The 16,390-nt window shown below is 32.8% G+C and overlaps 1 protein-coding gene across 1 annotated transcript; it reads right to left on the bottom strand.

Annotated features, from left to right (window-relative positions):
• Positions 1-1,889: 1,889 nt before the first annotated feature.
• Positions 1,890-8,492, bottom strand: LOC134236132 (uncharacterized). The gene is made up of 2 exons (XM_062718306.1): positions 8,200-8,492; positions 1,890-3,124 (listed from the first exon to the last, which is right to left on the bottom strand). Exons 1-2 carry the CDS (start codon positions 8,462-8,464, stop codon positions 2,619-2,621), a joined length of 771 nt encoding a protein of 256 aa, XP_062574290.1. The 5' UTR covers positions 8,465-8,492; the 3' UTR covers positions 1,890-2,618.
• Positions 8,493-16,390: the final 7,898 nt, after the last annotated feature.

Genomic DNA, 16,390 nt, shown 5'->3' with positions numbered 1-16,390 from the left:
ATTTTTGTTAAATCGAATGAAATGAAACTTTACATATCAACAAAACAAATATTTTTACACATTATATTATGCTTATTTTAAATTTCTAGTGAGTAATATAAAAATGATTAACATTGTCCACGAACTTTTCTAACAACCCTCGTAAAATTAGTAAAACATTGAAGAAAGTTAGACTTTTTTTAGCATTCATTTTGTATATCGGAACAAATCATGAGGGAATAACAATTTTCATTATTACACAAAAAATCGCTATTTTTCATCAGTTTAAAATTTGTGAAAGTAAGGATGTGTCAATCAAAGGCGTCTAGAAATTCGAATTTTTTATAACTTCCACAAAAATAAGATTTTAATTATAGTTTCATACGAAATGCTATTGCAACTTAAAAAATTATTTAGTAAATTTGAGAAAAAAAAAGAACATCAAATCTGTGTCAGAGCACCTTTGAGCTTTGATGTTTTTTAATATAAATGTTCCAATTAAAATTCATTAATAATTTACATCTTCATGGTAAAATTACTGCATCGGATATGATTTTACAAATATAGTTCTTTACTGAATTTTTAGACTGACTATCGTTTTCTCTTGTTAAAGAGGAGTTGAATCTTGTGTTTATGTCTTTTAGAGTTCCAATGATATCTCTTATGATATTGAAAGACACTTTAAAAAATATTCATTGTCACTGATGAAACAGCAGTAAAAGAAATAAAATAAGCGTGTCTTTTATTGCTGAATAGAAGGTTAGTACATGGGCATGAAACATAAAATTCAATATTTACATAGTGATAAGAAACAGTTATAAATTAGATTATTTTTATTATCAAGCAATCATCTATCTGTATATCTACTAATATATCAGCTTTTATATACTTGAAGGATTAAGAATATTGTTTTGCAATAAAAAAAAAAATTAAGTGGTAGTGTAATGGTGATGATATATCATGATTATGTAAAGTAATTGAAATGTCATTAAAAATAATTGAAATTACGTTGTATTTTTACAATTCATCGAATTACAATAACAAGTCATTGTAAAAGTTAAATATTCAATTACAATGCACTTCCAATTTGTCGAAAGGTGTAATAAATTCAAGCCAATTACAATTACTTTTTCAATTACCCAATCCCTTGAATGACACTAAAATTGTTTTTAGCTTGTTAGCAAGTTTTCAACTTGTTTGTCAATAGGTTGTCTTTTTTTTTTGAGATTGTTAATATGCAGTACATACTCTTGTGTATGGAATCAACAGAGGCCCCAGATGCAGATGATAAGGGAAATGATGCAGCAAGATGAAGTCACTTAGGTTGATTTAAACGTCTTTTAAAATAAACAACTATTCACACTTCATACTGATTTCCATTTGAGTCTATTGTTTTTGTTGCTGATGAAATAAAGTCAATATCAAAGTAAAATAAACAACAATTCACACTTCATTCTGATTTCCATTTTAGTCTATTGTTTTTGTTGCTGATGAAATAAAGTCAATGTCGTGATTTTTTTTTTAAAATTAAGAGCAGAGGATTATTACACTTAGAACCTGTTAACATATTTCATAGGCTGTTTTTTTTCTGTTGCAAATTGTAAAGTGAAGCACACCAGCATCTATTAAATACACTGCAAAATCATTATGTTGATAGTCTACTTTTTGTTTTAAACACAAGAAGTAAATGAACATAATGACTCAAGAAAAGTGCATGCTTATGAGCATACAGTGGGAATTTTAATGGATATATGTTAAGAACTATGTATTGTATTCTAAATCAAGCAAAACTGTCCACTTTTATACCAAATTCGTAACAGGAAACTCACCACATCAAGGGATAAGAAAAAAGGAATGTATCGTTTACTTCGAAAAATTTTTATTCCATATGTGACAGACCCCCCCCCCCTCAATCTGATAAATTCATGACTTATAAATTCAACTGCTATGATTTGATCCTATATCGGATACATAGAATTCATTATAAAGGGCTTACAAGGATATCCTATATCCCGAAATATTTGAGTCTTCGGAAATTCGTTCTATTTGGCCTGTTTTTTGAAAGCTTATATGATCCCCTACATTCAGTTTAATAACCACAGAGGTGGATGCTGTTTGATAAATAGCTTTGTCTACATTAATTCCAAACGCAGCAGTCGTTAGAGGAATATCGTTTTTGTAAATTTGTACACCAGTATTCAAGGTACTACTCCTGGCAATAATATCTATGCTAAAAAAGTACAACCCTTTCATGGTACAAGTCATGTATCCCGATGCATTGAATTCTTTTGTTGAATTTGGACATGCTATCCTATTTTCAATTTTGCGTAATTGTGTGCAAGTGAACGCGATATCACTTTTGCCTGTTCTGTTAAGTGAATAAAAAGAAAAGACAGATGAGTTACTAAACTCAATCTCATTCAGTACATTAGAAATATAAACATCTAATCGACTGCCTTTTGTTAGATTTATTATTGATGTCAAGGACGATGATGTAAAGGAAGTATAAACATCTTGTGAATATAAGAATATCTTCGCATCTGCCTTGCTAACCGATGCATATATAGTGTTATTGGACTTAATTGTTGCATGTAAATTGATTTTATAGAGACCTGTCTCAGAACATATAAAATCCCCTGTCAAGGAGTAATTCCTATCTTAGTGATTATGTGTCGACCGAATGCAAATGAAGAATAATCAGGGAGTTGAAGCGTGACAACCAAAACGGATGCTTTATAAAATAGATTTGATACTATGTGCCCAGACCATGCAGAAAATCCAGAAACACGCAGATCGCCCCGATAAGACCGAATAGATATAGAGTCTCCAGCGAACAGTTCAACAACAGAAGAAGTTGTACCCGAAACTACGCCAGTCACATTTACAGGTCCACTCTGCCAAACTAATGTCATCGGTTTATTGTTTTTGTAAATCCACGCCCCGTTCTCGCTTGATTCGGTGACCAGGTGAAGCAAAAACTCGTATACCCCATCCCTGCAAATAACAAATTCATTGTTCTCGGTAAGAATAGATCCATAATTAGATATAATGTTTCCAATCTTTAAGGGCGTTTCTTTGGTTGTAATTGTTTGTGCTGCAAACGTTAGAGTAAATCCTGGTTGGAATTCATCAATTGCATCTGAACCTGAAACAAAGAATAACTTTTGAACAATAAGGCAAAAAACTACAAATGATAAAAGCATGATTATAGTTCAGAGTGTTTTAAATGCCTTTGTAGATGTTGTTTATTTTTAAAGATTAAATTCGTAGAAAACACACACTAAATGACATAATGAGGAAGGGAGCAAAGATATCAATTAATTGCCGTTGTGCTGCACTCGCCACATATTAGTAAAAATAAGTTTAAAAACATAATCAAAGTATTGAAAGAACTGAAAGCCGGGCTTTAATTGCTTGTGTATTTATTCTCTGAACTGAATTTAGTACATATTTAATATTTACCTTTGGTCATTGATTTTTATAAGGTAGAGTTTGTACGATTATAATTATCAATTTCCTATATACCAGTAATTAAAAGTAACAGTCCAGATCCCAAGATATGTTATGATTTTGAAATTAAATAAATAAAATTTCCAAGAAGCTCTCGCATATTTTCTATTTGATAAGCATTTTTCTTATAATTTAAAAATTCAGTTTAGGAATAATTAAAATAGTGCACATGTATATTTTATAGACATTCTTTTAGTTTCAAACAAACCGTACTTTATCGCCAACTTCATGTAGAAACACTGATAAATGTACATTGACTGTCAAGCGACTTCACTTATTTTATTTCTTAAGATTACAATTTACTAAACTATTAATTTTCCAAAAATCAAAAAGAATATATCCACTAATATAACATCGACAAAAAAGATGTGAAACTCATCAACGATTTCAACATTTCGAAATGTCTGCGCTATTGAAAAAAAGTTCGCTGACAATTTGCATTCAGCAGCGTATGTATATCACGGTTATCCCAATAAAGTAACTATCTTTCTTTTTTCAGTTTAATTATCAAGCAAGATATTGATCATTAACTTGACCAACAATTGGGATGTTAAAAATATTTTTTTGAACATCGTCTTGCAATGGTTTTAGTTTGTTGGTTGTGTGGTTTTTTGTTTACTGTGCTATTTATTGTAAGACAGTTGATCATGATGCCTGTAGCCAGGATTTTGCTTTCAGCTTTAAAAATTTGGAAATTTCATGGCCAACAATGAATGGTTAAAGAATATCAAACCCACAAAACATTAAAAGATAGCTCTAATCAGAATAAGTTAGAAGATTTTTATGATGTATCAATTACTTAAATCCTCACCGAAGCTTAAATGGTTTCAAGCCTTCGCACTGACAATTTTAAAACGATAAAAGTAGCTCCAACTTTCTCTTTGCTTAGATTGTGGCTCTCGTATCACGACAGGCGTTATTATGATAATTCATGAGGATTTTATATTTAATTTAATTTAAAAAACAAATATCATATAGTGCATAAATTTGATAATTTATTCGCGAATACTTAAATTCATATGTTCTGAGATGTTAAGCTAATACGTTCAAAAATGTTTCAATGTAGATCAATAATTAGATGAAAAAGTAAGAAAAAAATAGATAAAGGTTTATAAGTTAAATGTGTGTGCTGTCTAGCTTCACAAGATGCAATAAATTGGAAAATATTTTTTTCTTAAGTATCAATGCATTTCTTTGTAGTTTTTTTCTCTAAAAATCAATACAAATTATAGAAACTAAATAGAGAAGATTTAAATAAGGCATTTAAAATGTGTTAAATTATTATCAGGTCTATATTTTCAAAAAAAAAATGTAACACTACTTTTCTTAGCCAAAATACATATCAGGGGACGACAGGGCTATTTTCCTTGACTACATTGCTTTCAGCAGTTTTTTCATGCTTTTTTGTTGCCTAACGAGTGTTGGTGACTTGGTGTTATATAGCACGAAAAGCAGTAGTATTCACGTCTTGAATGCGAGAAGCATCGAATTCTCGCAGGACAATTCAGATGTAAAAATTTGTCTCATTCTAAAACTGACCCATTTGAAAAAGATCTTTCCATTCAAACTACTGAAAAAATATTCAGTCCCGCAACTAAAAGTCGTTTGTTTTTTTTGCGTTTTTTTTGTCATGATCGGAAAATAACGGGAAAATCCATCGTCACTTCAGTTTATAAATTATGGAGTAACAATAAGTATGAAAAACGTCATTCAGCATTTGTCGCAATGATAAATTGTATTTGCTCACAATGTCATTGTAGCGACCATAAAATGATGAATTAAAAGGAAACAGTTGATATTCTTGTTTCATCAACTTGCTTGTCAACAATTTACCTCGTTTTAGAAATTGTTCATACATTGAAAATGCTCTTGCGTATCGAATCAACTGAGATATGTGTACTCCGTGTGCAGGTGATGAGGGTATATTGCTGCATGTGTAAGGAAAGTTGACGATAGAAAAGTCGTCATACTTATCATAAGCTTGGTTGTAAACCATTAACATCTTTTTCAAGTAAAATATTCAAGTATGAATCAGATGTGTCAGATTCTATGGTATCTTTTATCTCAAGTTCTCTGTTACACCATTTGGATCAGATTAAATCATTATTCTTTACGAGGTTACTCTTCTGTTTCTTTTGCATTATTTAAAGTCAGTCAGGCTGTATTATATTCCAGGTACATCCCCATAGATTTAGATGAAACAGATATTTAGTAAACCTATTTTTCTTTGGGAAGGCAAATGTTTAGATTAAGGATATCCAATCCTTAGCCAGGAAGGATAACTCCAAAAATTAATTTTAAATTTGCAATGCATCAAAATGAAGCTTGAAAATGAATTTTTTCGAGCAACAATTTTTATTTTATTCATCTTTATAAGATACAAGGTCTTTTGAAGTCTTACAAAAGGTTCTATAAAAGTTGACATTTTTACCCTACAAAAATAGAAAAAATTAATTCAGTTTTAGAGAAATAAGATTTTCTTGAATCCAGCTTTAGATACCAATGATTATTAGCATGATATGAAATGAGAAGTGATTTGTGGTGTCGTCTTGCAATGATAGCAAAAGCCTTTTTTACTATGTATTATAGAATACATGACGGAAATAGAAGACAAAAAATATCAAATAAGTATAAAAAGCATAACGATTTCTCTGAATGCCTTGATACCTATCGTTTTTAACCTCAAATATATTTGCTGATCAATTTGCAATTAGAAAATGCATTGCTTATATTCCAATTCGCTTTTTTTTTTGCATAAAATATTGGAGATCTGACAATGTTTCATATATAATATGATTAACTTTAATCTATAACTTTAAAGAAATATTGTGGATAAATTTACATAAATTTGTGGATTCTGAGATACTTTTATGAGTATTTTTGAATACTTAACTGCTATTTTTATGTACCTGAGGATCGGACTACCTTGAGAACAATATCTAGATTTAAGTCAAATTAGAGACATGAAGAGAGAAGAGTAGCTATATAAAAGGTAAGTAAGTAAGCCTTAATGTGGAAAAAAGTCTCATAACTATCGTATTTAAAATGATAAATTCAGTTCACCAGTATCCGATACGCTATCCTATTAGCTGAAAACATGAATAAATTTAATTCTGCATAAGCTTCTCAACCGATTAAACAAATAATATTAGAAATTTAAATGATGGATATAAAAGAGAGGTTTAGTTACACGTTTTGCGACGAACTTGTACGGGTGACGTCATCAATTGTTGTGTTCTTCGACATCATGACGTCAAATCCAACGTGTAGCTACAAGTTTAGAACGTGTAATACACTAGAGAGGTTTAGTTACACGTTTTGCGACGAACTTGTACTGGTGACGTCATCAATTGCTGTGTTCTTCGACGTCATGACGTCAAATCCGACGTGTAGCTACAAGTTTAGAACGTGTAATACACTGTCTACACGTACGACGTAAGCGGGTAAAGTTATGGGTTAAATTCTTTATTTTTCGATGCAGTTGATTGATTTTTGTGCAATAAAACAAGAACACTAGTCTATCTAAAACTTTCATGAATGATGATTCGATGATTCCATCAAAGTATTAATTAGTATTTTTATCAATGAAAAGTTAAACTCAAACTGATACCAAACAGCATGTTTATTTTGTAGGCAGGATTCATTTGAAGAAGACCTCGCCCGCCAATGCAACAAATAAAAGTTTATGGTTTCTTGGTGATTTTCCCTTCCTGTTATTTTTATTAAAACCTATTTTAACACCTCTATATTCTTTATTTTTTTTTATAATAAGATATTTTAGAACTATTATATAACATCCACTGGCACTAGTGACATAACAAAAAAATATAACACCGCGCCTAATAACTTACAGGTAGTAGGCCTATGTGTAAAGTCAAGTGCTTGTTGAGATTTTATTTCATTAACTATTTTTGTCTTTGGTACTATCACTTGTAAAGATCTATCGCAGACGCGTATTTAAAAAAAGGGGGCGGGCGGTGTCTGATTTTGGGTTGAACAATGTATTGATGTATTAAATTTTATTCTATGCCTTTTTTCTAGATGTTATAATGATTGATCCTTCACATTTTATCGTTTTAAATTTTCACTTGGACCCCACCATCCTCCACAAAGTGCAAAATGTAGTCGTTTTTATCGTCAAGTAAATAATTCTTATGACTGCTTCCATTTTAAAAGTGATGCAGAATGCAGCTTAATATCCTGTAGAGATACTAGATGATAAATATTTAGAACGATTCACTGCATTGAGATGACAATACATATAATATTTTTTCATAGTTTATGATATCTATGACTAGAGTAAGTGTAAATTCCATTTCATCATTGATTGTCTAAATTAAAAATAATAAATACAATGCCGTTCAATTAATTTACTGTTCAATCACGACGTTTGCATACGTACACGTGTACGTATAACTAAATCATTTTATTGACGTTGACGTCAAATAGAGCGTGTACGTCAATGTTACGCGTACACGTTATTACGTCTCTTGTAACTAAACCTCTCTAAAATAAGAAAAACGTGTACATGTAGATTATAATAGAAGAATTGATTCAAAGCATGTCTTAAAAACTAATGTATATATATTTGCATGCACAGCCTAACACACATACATACACTCATACCCTCAACCCCCCCCCCCCCCCTCCCCACAAACACACACAAACACGCACACCAGACATTCAATAGCAAATAAAAAATATACATACATGATGTGGGAAACTTTTTTTCTGATTTTGTTAGCATTTCTCTCAGTTGAAGATTGTCCTCCTGAAGTTTGTCTATTTTCAATCTAAGATCATGAAATTCGTCCTTAAACACGTTAAGTAGTTCAGGATTGTTGAAATTGTCTTCGCATTTATCTTTAGGGTAATGAATGTATTGTAACTTTGCAAACGACACAAAGCAAGCAAGCAGAAGCATCAGCCATGTTATTGCCATCTCTACTTTTAGACATTTGAATGTTTTGTTCATATTTCAACGGATCATCCAACTGTAAACAACTGCAGATGACATTCTGACAAACAAATGCAATACCCTTGTTTAGTTACACCAGAGACAAAAAAATTGCATTTGTAGCCTGCAGTGCGACCGAGTTTGATGTGTAGTGATACGGCTTGTATCACCGAGGCGTTACACTTTTTTAACTTGTTAACTCAGATTTTTGTTGACCAAATACGATTATAATCAAATACATACAAATACAATAACATAATACAATGGAATTATTCTTGGTTGGACAACCAGTAACTGTGGTCAACGGGTGTCTCATGCAAGCAAATTTTATTTTGTCCTGCCACCACCAAATACCCTTGCCATTCATTTAAAAATTAATAAAAACTACACACGATTTTGAAGAATTTCTACACAAGGAGTTGTGGGTATAAATTTGATTACCGCTTGTTGAACCAAAACTCATTTTTTTCTGAAATACAATTAAAATAATGAGCTTTTCAAACAAATACGATGTTGTTACCTGCTTTTTCGGTTGAGACCAGCACATATTGATCGTGTTCTAATAATCTATTTTCATTCAGTTCTGAATAAATGAATACAGAAGGATAGATGGTTTTCAAATTGCCCCCCTATTCGTTTAATACGAAATTTAGCATATGTCTGATACATTTAATCCATTCTGACAAAGTGTCAAGGTTTCATGTCTGACTAACCACTGGCATTATCTTTCACAGTATTTATAATATTCTAAAAGTTATGACGCCAGTAGAAAAATCAGGATTTCCAAAATGTGGCCCTTTTGAAATTAGTGATTTAAGGTCCTCATTACTAACTCTATTTTCATCACCAGTAATAAAGTGTCCGACAGAAAATTATTTGTAGAGTGACAAAGCATGAACACAAAGCAAGATTTTTCTTTTGTTATTAAAAAGTTTGAAAGCAAAAGTCGATCTATATTTGCAGGAAAAAAATATACAATGTGTTGTATTTAAGTTGAAATATATTGGATTACAAAACTGGACCCTCTTGTAATTAAGGAAATTATCTATAGTAATTGCGCCTTTGTAGGCATATTGTAGAACAAAAAGGTTGTATAAGCTGCATTTTTTCATACAAATGGTGGTTTAAAAAGCCTATGATTTGCAATATCCATAACCACAGATACAAATCCAAATATTAACTTTTCCTGACCATTTCAAGTAGGCTTTTTATAAAATTTTAAAGGGAGAGCTAAAGCAAAATTTCGTGCAAATGTAGTGAATACCAAATGAAGACTATACGATTGATTCATACAATGTAGTAATGAATCAAAGGACACATCGAGTATAAAAAGGTTTATCTTATTCTAATACCTAGGCTTACGTTTCAGTGTATGCTTAAAAAGTCCATTACAATTACCCAGCCTAACTATGACTTAGAAAAATATTCAATCCTATAGACATTGTCATTGCAACCACAGGGAAAGCTTTTCTTCTACAATGTAAATGCATAGACTACGGTTAAAATGGATAAGCTCTGCTATCTGTAAATAAGTAACTCACTTCGTGCAGTACCATTTCTGTTTTTATTTACTAACAGTACAACAACACCGTAGTCCGGTTAAAATAATGTAAGGTTTCTATTACAGATATATTGGATAATTCCTTTTCCGATCCCATTTCTTCTGTTTCAAAATGTTCTTTGCAAAACTGTAATACCTTCGATATTTGATAACTAACACTTCTTTCACCAGTTATCTTACTGGACAGAGCTTCTATACCAAAACTTGGAAAAATCTAAACTGCAAGTCTTCTAATGTTGTTGTATGTAATACTAGTAGATTGTAATATGTGTGGACTTGTTTCTGTTGGTGAAACCAAGGGATCACTTAATCAATAAAAAAAAATCAGCTCATCGATTTCAAATAAATCATGGTGGTCAGCAAACATTTTAATTTGCCTGAACATTCTATTTTGTCAATGAAAGTTAGAATTCTCGAAAAGATGAATCACCACACAAATAGTCCGTCGCTGAGTACATCTTTCCGTACACAACGCGAAGTATTTAGGATTAGAAAACTAGGGACAGCCTTTCCCTGTGGATGCAGTGACAATGTCGATAATGTTGGAAAACTTCTAAGTCCACAGTGTAATAATGCAAATGTGATGAAACTTTTTAACCATACAATAAGACGTTAGCGTAGTCACGTGCATCGGTCGTACAATAAACCTATAATACACAACGTCTCTTTTGATTCAATACTACCACATGTAAATCAACAGTTAGTTCTACATCATATTTGCACCAAACTTTACTCTGTCCCTTTGAAACTTTTATATAGTCCTCGACACAAGAATATCGGCTCGATTATGAATATTGCATATCATAGGCTTTTTTAACCAACACGTTTTAAGGAGGAAAATGCCGCTTAAACAATCCGTCTTTTCCTTAAACTTCAATACGCCAATAAAGGAATTAATGCGATTAATATAAGTTAGATTCTTTATCACAAAAGGGACCCGTCTTGTGTTCCACCATATTAAAAGTTAAAGAATACACCTTGTATTTCCTACAAATATACATCGACCATACATTGCATCCAAACTTTTCAATTACAAAAAATCTTTTACATGGTCTTGATACCGAGTATGTGAAACACAATCCTCCATCGTGTTCATGTTCTTCTTCGCCCTATAACTTTAGTCCTGCTGGACACGTTATTACAGGTGACGTAAATATAATGAAGACCTTAGATCACTTTTTATAAAATCCTAAATATAGCGAACCCCGATATTTCAATTAGCTTCTGAATTTTATAGATATTATGGATTCTGTTTAAAATTACTCCAGACGATGGGCCACATATGAAAAAGAAGACGTTGACATCTTGTCAGATTAGATAAAATGTATCAGTTTCATGTTAAAGACACGTATTAAAAGATTGAGGGGCAATATGAAAACCATCTATCCTTCTTTGTTCAATAATCCAGAAGTGAAAAAAGAATTAGATAAATTACAGAATCAGTAGTACTGGTTCCTGATCACTAAGCAGGTAACAACATTGTTAAGACCTTCAACTCCACATTAAGATATATCAACGACGCATTGTCAATTAACATTATCGTACGTAATTCCGATTCCTACGTCGATACGATATATCCTGGTGAGCTTGAGATAAAAGATACCATAGAGTCTGACACATCTGTTTCGTACTTGGATATTTTACTTGAAAAAGACAATAATGGTAATCTAACAACCAAGCTACATGATAAACGAAATAATGATTTTAACTTTTCTATCGTCAACTTTCCTTACTTATGCAGCAATATACCTTCATCATCTGCATACGGAGTATATAAGTATATCTCAGTTTATTCATACGCAAGAACATGCTCTACGTATAAACAATTTCTAAAACGAGGTAAATTATTGACAAGCAAGTTGATGAAACAAGAATATCAACATTCTCGTTTTAACTCGTCATATAGTAAGTTTTATGGTCGATACATTGACCTTGTCAGCAAATACAATTTAGTCAAATGCTGACTTATGTTTTTCATGCTAATTGTTAGTCCATTATTTAAACATTGAATTTACGATAATTTTTTTTCCTTATTTCCCGATCATGACAAGGAGCACGCAGCAACTGTGACCGGTCGGCATGGGATGCTCACTCCTCCATGGCACCTGACCCTATCTCTGATGTTTCGGAGGTCCGTGCTTGCTCTGCTCCAATTTTGTATTGCTTTATGGACTTTGATATTGAATACTGTTCATTATCTCCATATCTTTCATTTAAATCAAGGTCATAGTTCCATTGTAATTAAAGTACGTTCAAAATTGATTTTCTATTAAGGCTTTTCTTAATTATTCTATAGTAATCTCTAACTCCTTTAATAAAGTATTGCTTCACTGAATTGGGCATGATGTCACAGTTGTGTGGCGCCGAAATTCGTTTGAGAAATACATTTCGTCGTATTTTATTTTCAGTTCTAAATTTTGCCTATATATATATATATATTATAAAACGAGGCAAGCTATTGACAAACAGGTTGATGAAACAAGAATATCAACAGTCTCATTCGAATTCTTCAATTTGAAAGTTTTATTGACGATAAAATGGCCTTGTCAGCAAATACATTTTTCAATTTAGTCAAATGCTAACTGATATATTCCGAACTAATTGCAAGGTCAATGTTTACACACGTCTTTCACTATCATGACAAGAGCACAAAGTTGGGTCTGACTGGTCTGCAGGGGATGCTCACTTTACCATGGAGGGTGAATCAATCTTTTTAAAAATCCTTGTTTGCTCTGCTCCCGGTGTGTATTATTTGATTACACAAATCCTGTAAACTCTAAGTTAAAAAGTAAATACAAAGGATTAATGTGCCATAGTTAATATGTAAATTTTAAGCACTGACGAGAACAAAAAATAGTTTTAATAGGGAAAAATTTCATGATTCTGAGCTATAGTTATTCATTGTTCATTGCACTGTGCTCAAATAAAGTCTCTGTGTCAGTATCCTGGTGATAAGGTGCTTCCTTCGTAATGCCCAGATTCTTATTCGCGAAGTCACAGTTAGTGTAATACCTCTAAATCCCCACGACGATGGTTTTTGAAGCAAAAATTGAATTCCTTAGGAAACAGTCGGCAGTTTATCGATCATTGTCTTGTCGAAATTTGGGCTCTCTTTTTAGTCGGCTAACTAATTGTTTCACCATCGGTCCAAGTTATTATTTTTTTTGCGCCGGTGGCCGCTTTCTGCAATTGAAGCAATCTTCAACCTATGATAATCGTCCAAACGATCAGCGGTCAGTTTATAAAGTCGCTCGATCGTAGTTCGATAATTGGTTTACCAAAAAAAAATTGGCTGATGGGTAAAATAAAACTGAAGCTCGATGATCGGGCGACAATTTGCCGACCTAGAAATATTTAACAAATCATCGAAAACACGAAAAGTTGAAAAGAAGTAAAAAATTGAATCCCTTCACCAGTGTTAGTGTCTAGCATAAACGTTTTATATGAAATAAAAATGATGCTCAAGATCTTTCCAAGATAAAAACAACAAAGAAATGAAGACTTGTAACATTTTAAAAAGAAGAATTAGAAGGGGTCAATCAATTGTAGTAACTTAAGGTAGTGGAACTGACAAAAATATTGTAATTAAGTTAAGCAAAAGGGAAGGCAGACTTCAACAATGCTAAGACCAGCATGGAAGTCAAAACCATCATTATAGTATATAAACCTAGATATTATATAAAATATGATATAACTAAAAGACAATCCTCTTTTTTCAGGAACAAGTGCTCCAAAAAATAAAAATGCCAAATATTTTGTTTTTAATCATCAACAAGGGCCACAGTTTCCAATATGAACAATAGGCCCATGGGCCTTATAGGTCACCTGAGCATTATGCAACAACTTTCCATTGATTGAATTTGATTCATGTTTTAAGCCAGATGCTATGGCGTTCACAATTTTGAAAGAGGCACCATTGATCATCATAACAATACACTTAGCAGCTGCTTAGTTTGTTACCTTAATACCCATAGGCAGGGTAAGGGAACAAAAATGCATTTCAACTAATCAGTAATATTCAGCAATAATCAGTAGTGCCCCTACCACACATGAACCCCTGACCCTTAGGCCTTGATATATGATTAATACCAAGGAGCAGATTTCAAATCATTCATTCATTTTTAGTATATAAGTACAGCCCCCCCCCCTCCTCTAGGGGACGCCTGGCCCTGGGGCCGTGAAATTCTGGAAGATTAGGGCCCGTGTCCATCATAACTATATAGGAAGTTCATCTGCTTAATACCCTGGAGCAGAGAAGAAAATTTTCTGTATTAAAGAAAGATTTAATGTATTTTCACTATATAACCAATAGATCCCCACCATAACACCAGAACCCCTGACCCTGGGGCTAAAAAATTCATTATTTTGGTAGAAGCACTCTTGCTCATCATAACTATGCACTTAGTTAATTTATTTAATACCTAGGAGCAGAGGAGAAGATTTTCAAAGATATCAGGTATTTTCACTATATTATCTATAGAGCCCCGCCCTAACACCAAAACCCTTGTCCCCTGGGCCATAAAATTCAATTTTGGTAGAGGCAATCTTGCTCATCATAACTATGCACTTAGTTAATTTAATACCAAGGAGCAGAAAAGAAGATTTTCAAAGATTTAATGTATTTTCACTATATAATCAATAAAGCCCCGCCCTAACACCAGAACCCCTGACCCTGGGGCCATAAAATTCACAATTTTAGTAGAGGCACTCTTGCTCATCATAACTATGCACTTAGTTAGTTTAATTAATCTTTAAGAGCAGAGAAGATTTCAAAGAATTCATGTATTTTCACTATATAATCAATACAGTGCCACCCTAACACCAGAACCCCTGACCCTGGGGCCATAAAATTCATTATTTTGGTAGAAGCACTCTTGCTCATCATAACTATGCACTTAGTTAGTTTAATTAATACCCAAGAGCAGAAAAGAAGATTTTCAGAGAATTCATGTATTTTCACTATATAATCTATAGAGCCCTGCCGTAACACCAGAACCCCTGACCCTGGGGCCATAAAATTCACAATTTTGGTAGAGGCACTCTTGCTCATCATAGCTACGTACTTAGTAAGTTTATTTAATACCCAGGAGCAGAAAAGAAGATTTTCAAAGAATTCATGTATTTTCACTATATAATCAATAGAGCCCCGCCCTAACACCAGAACCCCTGACCCTGGGGCCATAAAATTCACAATTTTGGTAGAGGCACTCTTGCTCATCATAACTATGCACTTAGTTAATTTCTTTAATACCTAGGAGCAGAGAAGAAGATTTTCAGAGAATTCATATATTTTCACTATATAATCTATAGAGCCCTGCCATAACACCAGAACCCCTGACCCTGGGGCCATAAAATTCACAATTTTGGTAGAGGCACTCTTGCTCATCATAACTATGTACTTAGTTGGTTTATTTCATACCCAGGAGCAGAGAAGAAGATTTTCATAGAAATAATGCATTTTCACTACCTACTTATTTAGCCCCGCCCTAGCACTAGAACCCCTGATCCCAGGGCCATGAATTTCACAACTTTGGTAGAGGACTCATTGCTGATTACAATCATGCAAACAGTTTAACTGCTTGATGTCCAGGAGTTAAGAAGAAGATTTTTAAAGATTGCATTAATTTTAGTAGTTTTGGCCCCACCCCTCAGGCCCCAGGAAGGCAGGGATCATGAAATTCACAATTTTTGTTCCCCTTTACCCATAGATGCTTTATGCCAAATTTGGTTGAAATTGGTTCAATGGTTGCAGAGAAGAAGCTGAAAATGTTCAAATGTTAACGCACAACGCACGACGACGGACGAAAACAGATAGCAATAGGTCACCTGAGTTTACTCAGGTGACCTAAAAAGTTAAATGTATGAAGAGAGGCTAACTTTGCCAGATGAACAATATTTGAGAAATCAAAGTTTTTTTTTAAATATCCGAGACTTGAACGGCCCTTCCTAACGGAATCTTTATGTCAAATCTGATGTTGTCTTACAAAGTGAAATACCGTATAACGAATGCGGTTGTCCAATTTTGCAGACAAAACAAATCCGCTAAAATTACAATCGCAAAATATTACAATATCTATTAACGATATCTATACAGTCGTAAACAATAATGAATTATGTTGTGACACTCAAATACGACTTGCCGCCAGTAACTAGCTTCGAGTGTAATAAACAAAATAAAACGTTCATAAAGAAAAGTCTTACAGTGATATTCTATACCCTGACAGATTTGAGAAATCTTCAAATGGACGTATTTCATTCCTTGCCAAAAAGCAAGTTGTTAAAGGAATTTCTTTTTTGTAAATTTGCACGTAACCTTTCAAGGTATTTTAAGCTCCAACATTTATACTAAAAAAATATAACCCTTTCACAGTACAAGTCATATC

Source organism: Saccostrea cucullata, unplaced genomic scaffold, assembly GCF_032062105.1.
Source record: "Saccostrea cucullata isolate Sc308-1 unplaced genomic scaffold, CSIRO_AGI_Scuc_v1 ctg4075, whole genome shotgun sequence".
NCBI classification, from domain to species: domain Eukaryota; kingdom Metazoa; phylum Mollusca; class Bivalvia; order Ostreida; family Ostreidae; genus Saccostrea; species Saccostrea cuccullata.
This window is presented reverse-complemented; position numbering and strand designations above follow the sequence as displayed.